Genomic DNA, 20,208 nt, shown 5'->3' with positions numbered 1-20,208 from the left:
AATACCGACATCCCCAGTAAATGCCTCCAACATGAGTTTGAATGGTTTACAAACCATCAATAGGAAAAGTATACGAGGTCACCTACTGACAGAAAACTGAATTGCAACTTATTTATCGTCTAAGAACAGCAGGACATAATGTTCTTGGAATCCATTCTGCTTTCAGGGCTTTCAAGCTTATATTCTGGACACATACATTTTGCCCTCTATCAAAAAAGGGTTATTCAAAATTATGTCCATCTGTTTTCCTGAAAAGAGAAACAATAGAGACAAAGAAACGGAAAAACATCCTTTTTTACACTCTTCAAATGGTATGAGAACAATCTGTTCTTGTTGAGCGATACACATGACTTCAGTAAGATGTGCTTTTAGATAAGAGTTTTTTTTCTTTGTCTGAAGAATTTTCCAGTCTGTTGTTTATGTGGTCATAAAATTAACAAGTAAACAGCGACATCTTGAGGCCTTTTTAGGAAGATACACATGGATTTAAAATAGAATTGAAAGTTCATATACCATTTCTGTAAATTGAAACGCATTATTAGTGTAATACTGACTTCAAAAACTGACTTTTGTCGCAAAGTGATACATTCCTGACATTAAAAGCTTCAGACTCGATGAACAATTAAAGCATTATTATGTTAGCCTAGCATGAATTTAGCCCAATTTTTATGTGACCTCATAACCTGGCAGTTAATTAAAATATAAAAGCGCAGCCAAACTCATAACGCCGACGGGGCGGAAGACCACACGTTTCTTCCTGCTTTTTTAAAAACTGTTGATTTGAAACTTCGCTTTTATAAGCCTTTAAAACAATTAAAGAGCTGTCAGGAATACAAGAAACTCAATTAACAGCTGTGGCAAAGTAATTTAACCTACAAGTTAGTATACTAGGCTTGAATAAAACACTACCTGACTTACGCTAACAAAACGGTACATTATCTGTTTTTTAACGTCTTAAAGGAAATGTGAAACTCTCAACCTTTGATATTGGCCGTGTAACTTACTCAACAGGCTATATACAAACGGGTGGTAGGCTAAGTCAGTGAAATGTAAGCTGAGACAAGCTGTAAGGATATCATTGCTGTTGCTGACTAGCAGGATAGATGCTTACCCTGAGAGGGCTGCTGCCAAACCCCGCCTGTAAACACCACCGGACATCTCCCATAGAAGTTATACCAGACCCGGGGGGCCAGCATATCTTTCTGGCATCTCCTGGACCAGACCTGCTAGGGAGGAGACCGCAGGGTAAGTAGACCTACCTCAGTAAAATATTTTTAATTTCTCAGGTGTACTTAGTGGGTTTTCTGTTTATATGAAGAGATACGCTTAAATCTATGGGTTAACCTACGTCGACGTTTGAGAGGTTAGTTGCAAGGTTATGTGAAGCATGTGATGCTGGCGAATGCAGAAAGGTAGTTCCAAGCAGGCATGTATGGTGATATTTAAAAGGTTTAATGGTAATGATTTAAAAACTGCTTTTAAAATTGTATTTAATTTTTCAGGGATTTTTGAGGACACATAGCATCAGGAGTTCCCTGTACAGATTTCATGCCCCTATTCAGAAGTGACCATGACTGATAAAATCCCTCCAGTGATGTCTGACAGAAAAAGCAAAAGAAAACATCAAGAAAGGAATTGTGTCATTCCTTCTCCCCCAGATGGACAGCTCTTAATTAACACCAACAATGGGAAGACTATGTCATCATTTGGTGGCATTTGTGTAAACTCACTTTCTGAGAGCAGTGACACTGGAATCCTTTATCTGAACCCTCAAACACCAAACTGGTCTCTCGTGGAGAAGTTTGCTGAGCTTTCACCAGGAGAGGAATTAGGACTTGAAGTTGACAAGGACCACAGCCGTGGAGAGTTGTTACAATGCACAAAATATACTGAAAACAGTGAAATATATGGATCTAATAAAGTTATCTTGGATGTTGCACAAAAGGAGCGAAACTGCTCTAAATATCTCAAGATCCATAAGATACAAAGTGATGCCCCAGTCAAACAGAGAGCATCCAAACTCAAAGAGAGAAATGTTGAAGATAATTCTCCAGGTGGAGGTGGGAACAAGGTCAAAAAGAAGAATGTAAATAGTAGTCCTGTTAAGAAATCACTTAAGAAGTGTGAAGACAGCAAGATCCCTCGACTTTTGGTGGCGATGAAAAAACGTAGTGGAGTTGACACAGAAGAGCGTCCCTTCAAATGCAAACACTGCCACTGGGCTTTCAAGAAATTCTGCAACCTGCAAAGTCATTTACAAACCCACAGTGGCCTCAAGCCGCACGTGTGTGATATATGTGGCAAGGCTTACTCTCATCAGGGCACACTGCAGCAGCACAAGCGCCTGCACACAGGAGAAAGACCATATCACTGCCCCTTCTGTGTCAAGACCTATATCTGGTCCTCAGATTACCGCAAGCATATCCGCACTCACACGGGTGAAAAGCCCTACGTCTGTGACACCTGTGGGAAGGATTTCATTCGCTCCTCTGACCTGCGAAAGCACGAGCGAAACATGCATACCAACGACAAACCTTTCCCATGCAAGCACTGTGGCAAGACCTTCAATAAACCCCTCTCCCTGAAGCGACATGAGCGTAAGCACCTGGGAGAGAGGCCCTTCTCCTGCCCCGACTGTGGGAAGACCTTTGCTCTGGCAAGTCGTATGGCAGAGCACCAGAAGATCCACACAGGTGTGCGTCCGTATGTCTGCTCTGTGTGCTCCAAGTGTTTCACAAAGTCCTCCAATTTGGTGGAGCATGAGGCCATTCACAGTGGAGACCGGCCTTATAAGTGTACAGAGTGCGGCGTGGCGTTTGCCATGGCCTCCCGCCTTGTTCGCCACCAGTACATCCACAGTAAAGAGAAACCTCACAACTGCACAGGCTGCAGCAAGAACTTCTGCCACCTGGCCACATTGAAGCTTCACCAGGAGCAAACCTGTGCAGGAAGGATCTTTGTCTGCGTGGAGTGTGACAAATCTTTCCAATGTGCAACAAAGCTTGCACAGCATATGCTGAGCCACAAGGAAAAGGGTGTGTGAATCTGTTTAAAGACAGGTACTGTTCATACCCACCACTGTGCTAGCACTACTCACTTAGTTTGTAGAGATATATATAAATTTAATTATTTCAGCTATTCAGTTCCAGACATGTCGGATCCAATCAATGTCACAGGGCACCAGTTTATTTATATTAAGGTATGTATTTATGATGCATATGCCTTATGAGTTTTAAAACTTGTTACGCACACCCTGTCTTTCCCCATGGTGCTGGGTTCCCATGAGAATGTTGTAGGATACAAATTACCACCAGCACAGCATTGGCACTGGATCTGACACAGCATACGCAGAGCATTAAGATTACAAATGCAGTTAATTACTTTTACAACATTGCCACTTTGTATTTAGGAAATGTAGGCAATTTATCGTGATGAATATCCACTAGTGATATAACAGCATGCCTGGGATATTTTGAATCTGATGGCCATGGTGGGACATGCTGACCCACTTCAAATATTGATGGCACTGAGCATTGCATTTCAGAAGGCTCATCACTTCCTCACCCTGAATTTATATTTACACAAAGATTAAAATACCTAACTTTAGTATCAGTGATATTAGCACACATGCATACATGACAGCTTTGAAAATCAGCATTTTATGAGAGGTCCAGAAGGAGGGATAGTTTAATGTTCCTATCAATGCTTGTCACACACATAATATTTCACTATCCTAACTGACATATTCTCAGGTGTAGGCTGTCATCATTCAGTGAGTTTTGATGCACTATTTCTTTACGCACAAGCAGCAAAAGCTGCAAAAATGCTCTTAAATGGTCATAACCATTGAGGCACCAAGAGACTGTATAAAAAAGTTCTGCCACGTTCATCTTGTTTATTGGGTTTGCATTGCATCTTGGCTGAGAGGTCACCATTGGGAAATTAAAATAATCATACTGTATTGAAAATGACTTTAAACTAGAGATTGAGACCAAAAATGATTAGGAAAATGGTTACTTAGGTAATTAATTTTCACATCTGTTTCCATGCAACAGAACTTCTTTCTGCAGCCAGTGGAGATGCCCCCCACTGACCAGTAAAAAGAATGCAAGGCTACATCAGTGCAAGAGGTGTAAGGCTCTTCCGCATTGGCTGCACTTCTGATACCAAGGGGCTACGCACACTTCTAATATACAGTCAATGCCTTATACACATTCATGTGACCACATTATTAGACCAGAGTTTTAATGGTTCAGGGAAGCTATGCAGTCAATGCTTTGGAGATTGTTATGTGAAGAACACATGTTGTACTTATAGTGGTGACTAGTTCTATTGGGTTTCCCAGTATAGCTTTTCAATAATTTACATTTTGTTTGATACATGGTTTTCCAGTTTAGGTTTTGTATGTTTAAAGATACAATCTCGAAGATTTTCATTTAAATAAATAAATAAGTCACTATCTATCGCCAAATGAGGTAACACAATGGTGATTGAGCCTATGGACCACTGATGAAAGCCTTTGCATTTGCAGTATATAGTATTATTATGGACTGGGTGTCTGTGGCGACATTGCGCATGAGAGTTATAACCGTTACAAAGGGAGCAAACCGTGGTCGTCTGGATATGTAGGAAGTGTACTCCCCCAATTATCGTTTATCACAACTAGGTGCTGCCAAAGAGAACATAACTGTATCTTTGAGATTGTATCTTTATTTTTTATTATAAACATATTGTGTTTCCCACTATGTGCAATAGTTGTTGGATACAGATGCAAAATTAAGATATATTTTAAAACAATTGTGGTGCAGAAACAAACTAAGAAGATGTGATTGCATAGGTGAATGTGCAGTTGCAACAGCAACAGCTTTGTCAATTGAGTTGAGATGAAAATCTTGTAATGCAGGGTTGAAATTGTCCCTATAATCTTTCTATTGATGTAAAGTTAGAACTGCAGTCATTAAATTTTACTTTAATTTTCTTGGTACAATCAAAGCAGCTAAACATGTCCTATGTCTGTTTTTCTGAATTTCAGTATGTATATAATATGTTGTAAATCAATGGTGCTTTTTTATCATATTGCCATACACAACAAGCGTGATTGGTTTGTAAGACTGTATATAAAATTTGAGCGTGACAAGCTCAACCTATAGTGGATTAAAGGGACACAATATTACAAAATAAGAAACATGTTAAAAAGGTTTTTCAAAAAGAAAATGAATCTCAAGTTTTTTTAAAGCCTAATTTTATGATAAAGTAACATCAGCCTTTTTTTTAATTTAGAATAATGTTTGCTATGGATCATCACAAGGACACGTCAGATATGCAACAACAAAATTAATAAAAAATTAGACTTGTAGGTCAATATCTACGTCAGAGCATAACTTTTAGGAGAGATTTTTTTTGGATGCAATTTGAAACGGTCTCTCTAAAGTGGATTAATTAAAATGTTTTTGGCAGATTATTGGCAGGCAGTAAGCAGTGACTCCCCTCCTGGCTGTCAGTGTGTGCTGAATTCCAGGCCAGTATGTCCCACTGACACTTGGCAAATGCAGACTAATGGTAAAAGGAGAAGGCACCTGCCGTGTTATCACTTGCTCTTGTACATTAAACGCCTTTGCTGGCGAGATTTATTTATACAGTATGTGACTTTTATTTAGCTGTTATCAGAGTTGTATATCATTAAAATACAAATATATAAAGACTATGGATACAGCTTATACATTTAATAAAAACAAAAGAAATTATATTCATATAAAATTATACTGATAAACTGGTAATTAATACAAATAATTTGATGGTACAGAGGTACAAAAAAACATCGACATGTATGACAAATAAAAATATCTGAATTACATGTTTACAATGTAACACATTATTATATTACTGCGCTTTATATACATTTTAAGTAGCCTACACAACCTTTGTCATCAGACATTTATGTAATAGAACTATAAATAATCATCTTTTTTTCAGATGAAGGCATTACAAATATCTTCAACACATTAAAACTTTGAGCCTATAAGTGTCTGCTGGTTGGGTGTGTATAGGGCCTGTTTGCCTGGCAGAGGTCTTCCCCAACCCCCCCTCCTCCTCCCACCATCAAGATCAAGATCAAAATCAAGTTTAAACCACTTTCAAAGGTTGATATTGTTCAGACATTGTTCACAATGGGACATTTACAAGACTTGCATATGACTTGCATATCCAGGCTGCCAACTCTGTTTACTCTGCTTGAAAGATTAAAGATGGCTTCTGTGAGGCTAATCAGTTACCCCAGGATTCATATGAGTTCGGATCTTGTTTATGTTTGAATGTATTATAACTTTCTGGTCAATTGTGTTTATGAGCATAAACACAGCATGGAATGATGAGCATGAAATGAATGCTTCTTAATATAACTTAAATCGAGCTGGTTCTCTTGCTGTGTAGCACGATCCGGTCATTATGGGTAACCTGAGCCGTGTGATGACATACAACATTTCCAAACTTTCTCCTGCCACACTAAAGCTCCAAGTCCAGTCGCTCATTCATAAATGGTTATTGGGGTCAATTAAGATATCCCTTTCCCAAGATATGCCCTACATCTACAGGTAATTTCCCTGCAGTCAGCTTTAAGGACAAACACTTCAGCTGTGTTTGCAATATGTGTTGCTGCAACATGAGTTACTTATGCTGGTCCAGAGTATTTCTGTATCTAAAATGCAACATGAAGGTGGCAAGCTGGCTGTTTAAAAGGGCATCCTTAAAAAAAGAAATGTGGGCCCAGGGGAGTGGTATGGATCTTACTGGTCTTCAAACAAGCTCATGTTAAACTCCATTAGATGTAAAGGCACTGTGCATGGTACCAGTAGTTGCTGTCATATCCCCACTTTGGTTTTAGTGGTGTCAGTGATCCTATAAACACAGAAGATTCAAAAGTAATTAAATTAGTTAATTAGTAAATGTGAACTCCTAAAAAATCTGAAATACATATATATATATATATATATATGTGTATGAATCCTTAAGTTATTTATTTACCTGTGACACAGGCTAGTGGTTTCTACCCGAGCTGTTGGCCTATGAAGAAGACATGGAAATGATCACATTTGCATTGTTAAATGTAGGTAAAAGGTCATCATTGAAACCCAGTGTTAAAAAATTCAATTTCAGCATGTCAGGACAGTTTTTGCCAAAATATGAAATTGGACACGCTGGTCACCAAATGTGTTAATGGCAACTACACAGAAAGCACACAGCTCTTCTAGAAAGGTCAGTGACCTCAGAAATCCCCCAAAGCATGAGAGGATTCTGGAACTTGGCAACATATTTATGAATTAAATTGTTGAAATCTCAAAACTACAAAGTAAATGTTAATTTAAAGACCCCCTCCAGTGTTTAACCTTGTAAACATCTCCATGTGGTGTTTTTCTACAAGACATATCAGGGACAACATAAGCAGTCATCTCCATGGCTGGGCCACTCTGCTTTTAAACTGCAGTGTACCAAGGACAGGATGAACAACACGTTTTCAGATTGTCAGGTTGGACATGTCACAAACCTGTCAAGCCAATCCTGTTAATGGACGGGGTGACGCTATGCAAATCACTATGTCCAACCAATGGCAACCATCCCGGCGGCACGTGCGCCAGCTGTAGCCATTGTCATAATTTTTGCAAACTCACTACTAACATTAAAGACACAATCTTGAATATTTCAGATTCATGCTCTTGAGCGCCACCCACTGGTATGGAGCACACTTCCCAATTTAACCAGACATCTATGGCTGGTTCCTCTTGTCATGGGTCTAACTCTTGATTTTCCTCACTTTCGTTTGTAGACCGACTTAATCTGAGCCTCAAATATGTTTCTTTTTCTTTGGATTTTCTTTTGCAACTTTTTTTTAAAGTTGTATCTGCAGTCATCAATCTTTTCTTTGTTTGTTCAGCCATAGTAGATTACCTTTTCCTCGAAATGCTTACAGAAACCAGAAGTTCAGCCACTTAGCTCTGCCTACCCTCTCTGGCAGACCAACCACTGCTGGGTGATGGAAAATGCCTCACTAACTTGGGATTTTATCCGCGAACGTCGCCACAGACACCCCGTCCATAAAAATACGATATACTGCAAATGCCGTGGCTTTCATCAGTGGGCCATAGGCTCAATTACCTTTGTGTTAACTCATTCGGTGATGGCTAGTGACTTAAAGCTTTTGTTAGGAGTTTTTCGCTGGTATGAAACAGACTGAAATGGATTCTGATGTCTTAAAACCTGACACCTGAGAGCGGGTTTTCAACATTGTCTGACATGTGAAAAAAAAGTAAAAATCATTTCACATCATTTCATCCTAATTCACCTGCTTTCCTTGAAAAGGGGTTGATCCCTGCAGAGGAGGGCTGGGATGGAAACATGCCAGGAGGGACAGTGGCAGGGGGGGGAGGAGGACAGAAGCCAGTACTTGGTGGTAGCTTCTGAGAAAACATACATAAATATATATATTATTTAAAACATTTAAAACGTGATTGTAACAGAAGAGTATGATGCACTTTTCTCTTACTTGCTGAGCTGGGCTTCCCTGCTCTGAACTCTCCTTTGGAACATCTTTGGGTTTTGATTTGAACCAACCACTAAACCATCCCCCCTTGGTGCTCTGCTTAAGAACACAGAGAATATTGGACATGTATGTCAAACAATTGTGATGTGGTTTAACTGTTGTCAGCATGACAGGGTCTTCACCCACCTGTTTGGAGGGCTCGTCGTTCTGCTCGGAGGCCTCTAAATGTTGTGGGACACTTGCCTGGCTTTGCCCCGGCTGACTAATGCCGACTTCCAGCATCTGACCCCCCACCTTCAAAGGCATACAGACAACAACTCACATCCAGGTAACTTCTTTCTAACATTTACCAAAAATTAAAGTTTGGCAGTATAAATACATAATAAAAAGACTAAAGTGACATCATCATACACTTCATTTGCCATTTTTGTGTTTCTTGCTTTTTTATTAATACATTAAGTTAAACATATTACTCACTGTGCCTGCTACAGAGGAAAAACCAGCCCCTGCAAGAGAAGTGAAATCAAAATATAACACAGGCTGACTTCCAACGAGACATAGTACATCTGAACAGCAAAAGCAATGAACACTGTCTAACACTTGGGATTCTCACCCTGAGCTGCTGATGGCAGATTATTCTGAGGACAATGTGGCCAAGCATTTATAACTTCAGCACTATCTGTGTTATGATAACTGATGTCCTGGCTCGCAGCTAATGTGTCCGCCGGGGGAGCATAAACCACTGTTACTGGCATGGGATAATTGGCAGGTAGCCTAGAGAGAGCAACAGAGAGAGGACGGTGACATAACAGGGTACATTAGGACTGATATCAAATGTGCGGTAAGAGGTTGTTGACAGGCATGAATAGAGCATATTGTTGCACTTGTTGTACCAGTCCTGAGTTCCCCTGGAGTCCCATGACGACGCTGTCATTTCCTCACTGTTTCCGTCAACTTGATGCTCAAGGTTTCCTTGATCCTCAGTGCCTCTGTAATAAAGGAATTCAGGCTCTGGACTCTGGAAGTCACGGCATAGGTCATGCAAGTCTGATTCTGCAAAAAAAAATGGAAGCAACATTTTTAAGTAATCTTGGGAGGATTCATTAACAGATGTAGAAGAAAACAGCAGCAGAAAAGGTGGCTCTCTAGTGGGAAACAGAAAACGAAAGAAACCTTTGAAGTAACAGTATGAAAAATTACCTCTGCTTGCCTCATGCGCTGAAGCTCTTCTCGTTGGAGGTGGCTGGTATGTTTCTGTAAAGTCATAACTTCCTGTCTGAGTGTAAAACAAATTAAGACCTCAGTTATACAGATTTAGGGTCTGAATCAAGTCAAACAAGAGCAGCAGGAGCTCTATTTTAATGCAGTTGTACTTTGGGATTAATGCTTGAGTCATCGTGCTAACATGCCTGCAATGACAAAGCTGACTGGCAGCTGATATTTTAGTTGGCACCACTGTGGTGGACTGACAGGCCGACACTGTCGTTTCCAGGGCCATGCATCTAATGTGCATTTTAAAAAAGGCATAAATAGTGGGACATTTTTACTATAAATGTGAGGGAACAGATTACTACTTTAGTATAGAAAATACAAATAGCAATACACGTGCACAAATGTTTAAAACGAATATAAAACTGAACTGTTTTTACTACATTCAGAATATCTATCCTACGCCATAAGAACCTTAATTTGTTAGAAGGTACTACCAAGTATGAAGTAATATTTAGTTGGATTGATATCTAACATGCCCTTATCAAACAATCAGGCCCAATTCAAGCACTGTTGAAGGGGAATAAAGCAGCAATGCTTTATGCAACCAAAGTTCTGGTCAACTAAAACCATAAAACGATGTACTATTTCATTTTTTTCCTTTATATTACACATTTTTCTGTAATAAATAACCCTTGATGAGCTATTTGGGAGTACCCACCTGTAAACTGTGTAGTCTAGCACGGAGATGTTTCAGCCAGTCAGGTTCCTGTTCAGCCCCGCTAACCCCTGTTTCACTGAACTGACCCTCCGAGTGTCTCAGCCTGTCTGACAGCTGCAGGGAAAGTCCACACATATGAAGTCTACATAGAAATTGATTCAAACAAAGCATAAAGCATGTACAGGATAATGTGTGAATACCTTAATAACCTCTCCCGTCAGCACAAAGAAAGGCTCCCTCTGTCTGAGGATCGTCTGTCCAACCACCTCACAGTAATGAAAGGCCTGAGATGTCAGACCGCAGTCCAGCAGCCGGCAGGCATACAGGAACTTATACACCTGAGCACAACGCAGTCATATTCAGCATCACATCACTCTATATCAGATTTCATTAAATGTAATTGTGATTTGGATTATGCAGTATAGTTAGTAGAAAGCAGTGAGATCTAGTGTAAATGGGAGTTACCTGAAAGGTTGGTATTGAAAAGCTTTTGCCCCCAAGTGTCTGGCAATACTCATACAGCTCAGTGCACTGGATGGCAAGGTTTGTGGCAAAGTGTGGAAATGATTGTCTGAGGGAGAGGAGAAGACAGGATAACAAACAGATAATCTCAGAGAACACTTCTCTGTAACATCATGAAAGAATTTTACACTTTTAGAAATAAGGGTTCTTCCTGCAGGGCTGAGGTTCTGCCCAGAACCGTTTCCTACCAACGAACAAACCCCTCCTTGAAGACAAGGCTCTTCAAACATTATTTGTAAGAGTCAGCGCTTTATTGTAAGAGTAAGGGTCAAAGAGCCATATTTGGAAGAAAGAGCTCTTGATTGTTGAAAGCATCAGGGTTAAAAGATCCTCACCCTCATCATCATTATCATCAATCTTTGTCAATTTAAACATGAACATAGTTTAGTTCTACGAGAACCCATAGAAGGGTCTATCATAAGTGAAACCCAAAGAAAGGCTTATTAAAGAGTCCACCTGGGTGTGTTTTAGATAAAACCATCGAAATTAGGGCTGCACGATATTAAAAAGATACATTGCGATATCTTTTGTGATATTAATGCGATATTCATTTCAATTTTATAAAATTCAGGAAATTATACCAGATAAATGTTTTCATGTTCATATAAACAATAAACAATAATACTTTTTATCATTTGGGACTTTTTCTATTAAGCACATCGCAATTGCGATTGTTAAACAATATATCGTGCAGCCCTACTTGAAATATAGAATGATTCTCGATTTAATAACCTGCTTTGGGTTCAAGATGAAACTCTTGGAAAATTAAAGGGTTATTTTTAGCACCACTTAAAGGTGGCAAGGGCAATAACACCATCAGGTTATCTATAGAATCTAGCAAAGGGTGTTGTGGGCAAAACTTTTCACAAATGTTTTTAGGCATTATGTGGAGTTGTAGTAGAAACCACTGAAAGGGTTCCAAGTCGAAGCGTGGTAAATGGTTCTACCAGGAACCAATCAAGGGTTCTCTTATGAACAAATGCTGTATATGGTTAAATGTGTATATGGTTCTAGTTAGCACCTTTATTTCTAAAACTGTAGAGTTCAATAAGGAGGTTCAAAAGACCTTTTTCATTGTCTCATAGTAACTTCTTACGATAATGTTTATTTTTATAGAAATGTTAGAAGTTTTCCTGCTCACCTGTGGCTGCTGCCTAGAAGCACCAGTCTCTCTGCCTTCTGTGTGAACACCCCAAAGGGAACACTGGCTGTCAGGTAGCACATGTGGGCAGCATGTATGAGGCCTTTGGAGGCTGCAGGGAGAAGGGCAACACAAAACAATCAGCTCATAGATCGGTGCAGAAACAACATTTTAACCTGTGTGTCAGTCAGTGCGTCCATACCGAGAGTGTCTCCCATGGTGACAATGGCCTTCTGTTGGATTGCAGGGTCTCCTGTCTCATTGGAAAGCATTACAGCCAGATGGGGCCTCCAGTCTCCCCACTTTTCATTCCCACAGCACTGGACACAGAACATCACAATCAAAACTTTACTGGCTATTAAGATCCAGACTGACTTTTTTTAGACGATTGGGATACGTGAGGCGTTTATGTTCTGGATTTGTTACCATGGCTACAGAAGGAATTCTCCCAGACAGCAGCTGAAAGAGAGTCTGGAGGGGATCGCTGGCCGTTAGCTGTCCAGTAAACCTGCCAAAAGAAGAGTTTGTGTCATTGCACATCTTATTCAAAGCTTTATTACAGGCTAGCAGGAGAGCTAGTGTGCTAAAAAAAAAGTCAGCATGTTTAAGAGCATCATTGCTGCTACTCTGGACAGAAGTGATACACCACATCGATAGCTCAAATTCTGCCCCTCTTGTCGATCACAAATCAAAATCTGCCTGGCTATCCACCACCCCTCCCCCAGACATTCCTCTAGTAACATATGCTACAGTGGGAAATACTACTGATGCCAAAATAGTCTGGAAAAAAAAGATTGGGTTACGTGATAAATAGTTTACAGAAACTTAAGTTTAGTGATATAGTGCAAACATTTCTCCTTATTTAAGACCAAGCGCTCACACAGCACAAAACGTGACTGTGACTGACGCAGAGGTTTAATTGGTCTTAATGTATGTCAGCCAGGCTATTTACAGGAAAGTGTTAACGGTCAGTTATGTTTCGTCTTAAGACTTTACTCTGCAAGTTATAAATAACTCAAAAGATAAAACTCTGAAGAATAAGGAAGGAAGTTATGAGATGTTGCAAGTGCACAAATAATGGTCACCTTTGTGAAATTAACAAGTACATGTTACTAATATAACATAAACACACTACGTAATGTCCATTGAATCGTGCAAAGATACAAAATTAACTTTTTTTTTAAAGAGAGTTAGTTTGTTAATGAAGAAGAGGCCATGTGAAAGTTTCACACATGTCTGATCTCTTTTTGTTTGATAAACTGCAGTATTTTTGGACACAGGGCTTGAGCCTCGGGACTCGTTGGATGGATTAAATGTCTCATTATGGTCCTCGCCAGTTTTCACACAGGTCACAAGTAAAAGCATCTGTGGGTCCATCTCTCTTACTTCTGACTGCTACCAAATGCTAAGGGAGTACAGTCAGTTGATTTTTCAATTATTTTCTTAAAGGTGACATATTTTAGCTATGCAATGTGTTTTTGAATCATGTTGGTAAAGTTTGTTTCATTTTAAAAATTGTATACATATATTAATTTAATTACTTTTCGGAGCCTCTCCTTCCTCCTGAAACCAACAAGCCGTTTTGCAGTTCAAAGATTAGACCTTAGCCACGATTGGCTGACAGTATTTGGAGTGACCTCGTAGCCCCTCCCTCACATGTGCAATCTCACACGGGGGAGCGGCCGCCACACTGTCACTCCAAAGTTGTAGAAAACATGGCTGCTCTATATATGTATGAGCCAGAATCACCAGGAGGTATCGGAATGGTTAGTTGAAATCTTGACAACTTGACTACAAGCTGGTGCAAGAAGGCAGCCTGAGGTGAATGACGGTGAATGACGATTGGTCGATTTCAGCCAAAGCAAGGTTCTACGTAGAAACCTGCAGCTGTTCTGAACGGCCCATTTCAGAGGCGACCTTTTTAAAAATGTCTCTCTGGTAAAACACGGAATTATACAGTTTTTCACTGTGAATAATAAATGCCCAAAAATCTGAAACCCCAAAAATATGAGAATATCCATTTAAAAGATATGGCCACTTTAACGTTTAATTGCAATACATCAGATTGTTTCTCAAATTATGAATCAAAACCTGATAAGTCAGCCTCATGGTGGCATTAGAGGAGAGGCTGGAACGTCACAAAGTCATTATACATCCTCTGGGGACCATGCACATCAAAACATTTATTGTACACTACTACAAATGAGGGATTAGCATGGCTAAGACCATGGATGTATTAAGGATTACTTGATGCACATTCAAAGATACATTTCCATGAAGTAAAGCCAATGGTACCCTACTCTAATTGGCCTACCTTGATACTCCTATCCCTCTATAACTCTAACCAACCCTCCCCTGCCTTATTAACCCCTTAAGTACGATTCCCAATTTTGCTGCCGATTGACTTAAACAACATACAAAACATCCACTGGACTGTGTGATCATTTTGGGTTTGTCCCGCTCAGAAAAATGTATTCACCCTCTTAAAGCTGCTTCTTTTCCAATGATTATGTACAAGGGAAACATCTTTTAGGGCCAGTGTGTGTCGTGCAAAGACTGTATATATAGATGGACGACATGACAGCGACCTAAAAGTGAAAACATTTTGAGCGCCCCCTGCTGACTGGCTGCAGTATAGGTCATAAAACCCACCTCCTCCATGTTAACAGGTGGGACATGAGTCAAATAAAATCAAAAAAGACGCCGAAAATGTTTTTCTCAAACAGGGTTTCTGTCATTTTTAACTAGTTATAGTTACTAGTTACTAGTTATTCATTTTTCTGACAAGTTTAATTTTAATTAGTTATTTGATGCTGTCAAAAGGATGATTGACAGCTCTGTTGACAAATACGTCTCCTGCAGCCGATCAGTTCCGGATTAGCAGAGAGGAGGACAAACGGCAAGAGGAGATGTAACAAAAACAATCACTACAGTCATTGAAGTTTCCATACCTGTGAACGTTAACCTCAGACCAACACAAAGAAGCTGTTCTGCTGTTAAACAGGCTGGCGTGCGGGATCTTTGATGTTTTTTCAGTAAGTTAAGTGTGTGTGGAAGTGACTACGGCGGCGCCACCCGCCGATCTCTACTGCGCAGACTGGGGCTCCAAATGACATCACCATTGCAAGATGGCAGTGTCTATCACGGGGCTATTTTGGCATCACTTTCGTACAATGGGAGCAGATGGAGACGCGTCGTCCATCTATATATACATGTCATTGGTGTCCTGTGATTAACGCAAGCAATTTACACTACTCTGTGCAAACACTGTGACAAAAAATCCCTTCACAGCCCAGCTGCCTTCCTCTGGTTTGATCAAAACTCACATGCAGGAAGCTGAGGATTTACTTAGAATTAAAGTGACAGAAATACTGGCAATATTTCTCTTAACTGCAACACAAGTTTAAAGCAGACCACAAGCAGCCTCTCTAAGTTTAGTCAGAGGAAGCATTCTTCACAAATTACCGCCGTGTGTAGAGTTGTTTACTGATTTGTTGCAGCTGTCATGTCTCAGATGACTTTGACACCCATTTCTCACCTGCTCAGCACAGTGGTGTAGGACCTGTTGTCCATTTTGCTGGCCAGAAAAAGTGCATGTCCCCACAGGCCGCTGCTCATAGCTGACTCCAAGGCCTCCTGGAAAACACATGCGAAGGTGTGAGAAGACAAACACTGTGACTCCTGCACAGTATGACACCCACAGCAACTTCAGCTTAAAGATATATCATTACAAATGGCTAATAAAAAACATTTCATCATGTAAGGATGAATAACTGAGTATATACTTATTTAGATCCTGCAATGGAGTGTCATTATTCATGTTGTAACTCTGAACACTTATGTAAGTAACTCTGAACACTTATGTAAGTACTGTACTATAATTTTGTGGGTACTTTGACTTTGACGGAAAAAACTAATTAACAGATAATTAGAGAGTCAAAAAGACAGAAACCTTCTTTCTTCCAGCCAGCAGCAGCTGAGTGTAGCTCTGCAGGGCCTTCTCAGAGGTCTCAGGGGTGAAGCTGCTCCAGTCTCCTGTGAGCAGGTCATCTCCTTTCTGAGGCGGTGCTTCAGCAGCTGTGCCCTCACTGAAGTCAATGAGTGTAGGAGCATTTGACTGCCAGCTTCCATCTGAATTTGAGCCCTGCATTAACAGCTCTGCGATATCGGAGCCGACTATTTGCTGAAACAATAGAAAATTAGAGATAATTGTGTCTGAAAAATTATGATTGTTACTTTAATGTTTAGGGTATCATTTACAGGGTGCTATATTCAATTCATGATCCACTTACCCCGTTCTGTCTGCAGAGCAGTATTAATAGATTCCACAAGAGGGCAGCAGAGCTCTTATCTTGCAGCTTGTTATCTTTCATGCAGGCGTCTGCCCTCTGGTGGACAAAGTCTATCGCATCTACTTTGTGCAAATCTTCCCTTTAAAAACATTAAAAACAACAATACAAACAACACTTAAACTTTGAATTGTGAATATAATTTATAAATGTCTTACAAGCTATCAAATAATATCTTCCTACAGTTTCATAATTGCACAACAAATACTGAAGCAATACCTGGTTAAGGGCCCTGGGAAGTTTCTCATCTCCTGCTGTTCCTTTGTGTCGCTCAGAATCATCTGTGTGCACACATGAAGACAAACATCATCACCTGCAGTGTTATTAAAAATAAAGTAATAGTAGTTCAAAGATAAAACTTATTGAACCTGCCTCCAGACAGTGGATTTCCAGCTGGCTGACGTTCTCCTGTGTGGACAAGCCTGGAGTGACCCGTATCAGCTGTCCAGCAGGTCCAAAGCTGACGACCGCATGAGGGATGGAGAACTTCAGAGGAGCGGACATCTGATGCGCTGGGGTGGTATCAAGCACAAAAAGAATACGAGTCATATTAAACACTGACTGAGGTGGACCTGGGAGAAGCCAGATTCACCTGCACACTCACCTGCATCAGCTGTGTGAAGAGATTCGCTGTGATCAGCTCCATTAATGTACTGACTCAGTTCGCAGCTGCTGGAGGACATCCCTGAGTTTTTGGAACTTTCTAATGTCCCCAGGTAATACGAGGAAACCTCTTCATTGTCTCTGGAGGGATTTTCCTCGTAGTCTTTTAAGTAATGCTGGGAGTTGTCTCTCCCTTGGTCATACCTGAAAGTATAAAAGCAACATTATATGGCATAGAAATACATATAAAGGTTTCTACTGCTCCTGCTCTGTATATTCTAAATCAAAGTTACAAAACTTTGGCTTTTTCTACATTTGCAGTTGTCAAAACTAAGTTGCTTTGTCTTTCCAGGATGAACTCACAGATACATCCTACAATGCAGGAAAATGCAACTAGCAGTATCAGTTTGAGAAGAGGAAGACTTCTATCATTGCTATGAACAGCAATGGGCACTATGCCTGACCAAACATACAGAAGACTCACAGAAAGAGACACTTTTGGACTTTTCCCCCCAGAAGAATTTATCCCAGTATCCGCCAAAGCTCTGATAGCTCCAAATGGGACAGGACTGTGTTATCAGATCAGATAAACCACTTCTGTAACTTTATTTGAATCTTCATAGATATGCGAATAATTAATATTTTGTCTGGTTTAACATTTCATCCCTCCCACTCTGTATATTTTAAAGTAAAGTTTGTCATTTCAGGGTTCTATAGCTTGCCTTTGCCTTTTCTTTTACCTGAAGTTGTAACTTTGGCAAGATGAGTAACATACAGTTATTACATATTAGTAATATTGTAACTATTCCTGTAATACAAAACATTATAGTTTTGGATTATACAAATGACCTTTCAACGTCTTCCTCGGGCAGGTTGGAGCGGTAATTCCTAACATTCCTAATAAAGGAGTTGACTTAAACAAAAGTGTAAAGCTGTGGCTCACCTGTACTCCTCTGTGTGGGACCTCCCTGAATGTTCCTGTCTGTATGATCTGTCATGGTACTGGTCTGTTCTCCAGGCATCGTGGTGACCCGAGTGTCCAGCATCTTTATGATAATATTAACATACAAGTACCATTTTATTTGCTTTTATCAAGACAGTAGTAGCACGCTGAAAATAAAGATATGAAATTTAGCATCACTGTACCTTGGTGTCCATGCTGCCCTCTGGAGTAGTCATGTTTGTAATAACCATAGTGGTCTCTGTAGTCCCATTGGCTGTGGGGTAGATAGTCATACCCATGCCTAGAAATAATAATCATAAAATAATATATTTATATTGCACATTAAATAAAGGGGAATAGCTTAAAGTGTCTACCCATAAAGTATGGGAACAGGTGAATAGATCAAAACAGGCACTGAAAAGCTTGAACAAGTAACTCTCTTTTAGACTGTGGAAGTTCCAGAGTCTCGATCCATAGTTAAAAAATAGGTGGGCTCCCGAGCTCTCGATTTCCTAACTTGTGTGATAGAAGTATAAACAAAACTGGCCTTAGAGGATCTCAGGGCTGCGAACACAGAATCAGTAATGCAGGCAAACCATTAAGATCCCTTTACACAATGAAAAAACTGTATATTTAACCCTAAAAATACCAGTAGTCGGTGCAGGTAAAGAACAAGAAGATCTACGTTATTAATCCTGATTTTACGAACATGCTACACACACAAAGGCTCAAAATACAGAAATGCACAGATGCAACAGAACCCAATGGACATGCACTAATGGAGAGATGTCAGAGTGAGGGGGTTGCACATGGACATGCACCCCGAGCAGCTGGGGGGTTCTCTGCCTTGCTCAAGGACACCCCAGCAGTGCCCAGGAAAGACAATTCCAAGCTTGGTCCGTATCGGGCAGAGCTGTAGTTCCCAAGCCAAGTCCCCACAGACTGAGCTACCACCTACACCACCTCTACCTTCTAAACTCAAGCTGGGATGATAATAAAAAGTAATCTGGTTTCATCCATGATTTTTTTTTACCTCCACCTGTTATGGCGAAGATTTTTATACTAAAAATCCTAAAATTATATTGCATTTCAGAGTGTTCAGGTTTCAGCCTTCTACATGTAACCCTTTTCATGACAGGTGTCATGTGAATGTCCCAGCATGCAGAGCACAACAGGAGGGCAGAAGCGCTCACACAACAACAACAACAACAACAACAATTTTTTCACTGGACCTGTGGGCTTTTGTGCCACTATTTGGTCCTGAAATCAGTGCAGCAAACTATGAAGTGTCAAACCTTTTAACTTTGTATTTTACTCCATGAGTACATACACTAAAATTATTATTAATTCCTCCAAATTTTTAGTTGCAGTCACTTTGGCACAATCCATAAAATATGGGAAATCCCAGTAAGATAATTGCTGGATAAAACCAATGATTTTGTCAAAACTAAGCAGTTGATTTCAGATACAGTTATGCACAGTCCAATCGGAGTACACACCTGGACTGGGGTCTTTGATATTCCTGATGTCCATAACCATAATGATACTGCTGACTGTTGTAATGATGCTGTTCTGGCCGGGCAGGAGGGCTGGTGTATTGAGCTCTGTATTGAGCATCAGAATGAGTCCAGTTGCTGTCTCTCTCTCTGGGGTCCGGTGGTGGGTAGCCCTGGTTCACGTCCTGCTGCGAGTACCTGTAGTAGTCCTCCCTGTCTTTCGTTCTGTGGGAGTGACGGCTGGAGTCGGGCCGGTGGTGGTGAGGATCTCTGTGATCCATGATGACCCCTTCAAATAACGAGAAGGTGGAGTTTGCAATTCTGAGAGAGGAAAAAAGCTTCTGTTAGGGTTCTTGCAGCTCACATGCCAGACGCAGTCAAAGTACATCCAGAACTGCCACATCATTTTACAGGAAACTCACAACATGAGCTGATAACAGCTTAGCATGATAACAAGGGGATAAAGTTCACAAAACTGACCCATAAGCATGACCCATAACAAAGGGAAGTTACTGCACAGGAAACAGCGATAAAAATAGTTAATTATATCCCAATGAAAGAAACAAAGAAACAAACCTAAAAATAATACTTTTAAAAATCAAAATCATACCCACCAGGTTATAAATGTGTGTAATCCTTCATCTCCACTTTGTTTGCACTGTATCCCAGCCTGTGTGTTCTCAGTCAGCAC

The 20,208-nt window shown here is 40.3% G+C and overlaps 2 protein-coding genes across 2 annotated transcripts; one reads left to right on the top strand and one right to left on the bottom strand.

Moving 5' to 3' along the window:
• Nucleotides 1–2,158: 2,158 nt before the first annotated feature.
• znf648 (zinc finger protein 648) lies at nt 2,159–3,043 on the top strand. Its single transcript, XM_069679802.1, has one exon. The coding sequence runs from the start codon at nt 2,159–2,161 to the stop codon at nt 3,041–3,043; it is 885 nt and encodes a 294-aa protein (XP_069535903.1).
• A 2,734-nt stretch (nt 3,044–5,777) lies between these two features.
• sec16b (SEC16 homolog B, endoplasmic reticulum export factor) lies at nt 5,778–20,194 on the bottom strand. Its single transcript, XM_069680479.1, has 25 exons — nt 20,132–20,194; nt 19,521–19,838; nt 18,225–18,322; nt 18,022–18,124; nt 17,068–17,282; nt 16,848–16,987; nt 16,695–16,756; nt 16,419–16,557; nt 16,079–16,309; nt 15,665–15,762; nt 12,553–12,634; nt 12,329–12,446; nt 12,127–12,238; nt 10,929–11,034; nt 10,664–10,801; nt 10,464–10,577; nt 9,734–9,809; nt 9,427–9,586; nt 9,147–9,307; nt 9,011–9,039; nt 8,720–8,827; nt 8,537–8,632; nt 8,336–8,450; nt 7,021–7,059; nt 5,778–6,894 (listed from the first exon to the last, which is right to left on the bottom strand). The coding sequence occupies exons 2-24, from the start codon at nt 19,796–19,798 to the stop codon at nt 7,043–7,045; spliced, it is 2,796 nt and encodes a 931-aa protein (XP_069536580.1). The 5' UTR covers nt 19,799–19,838; nt 20,132–20,194; the 3' UTR covers nt 5,778–6,894; nt 7,021–7,042.
• Nucleotides 20,195–20,208: the final 14 nt, after the last annotated feature.

Source organism: Semicossyphus pulcher, unplaced genomic scaffold (assembly GCF_022749685.1).
Source record: "Semicossyphus pulcher isolate SPU_LCO1_2020_fin unplaced genomic scaffold, fSemPul1.0.p SCAF_4, whole genome shotgun sequence".
Lineage (NCBI taxonomy): Eukaryota > Metazoa > Chordata > Actinopteri > Labriformes > Labridae > Semicossyphus > Semicossyphus pulcher.
This window is presented reverse-complemented; position numbering and strand designations above follow the sequence as displayed.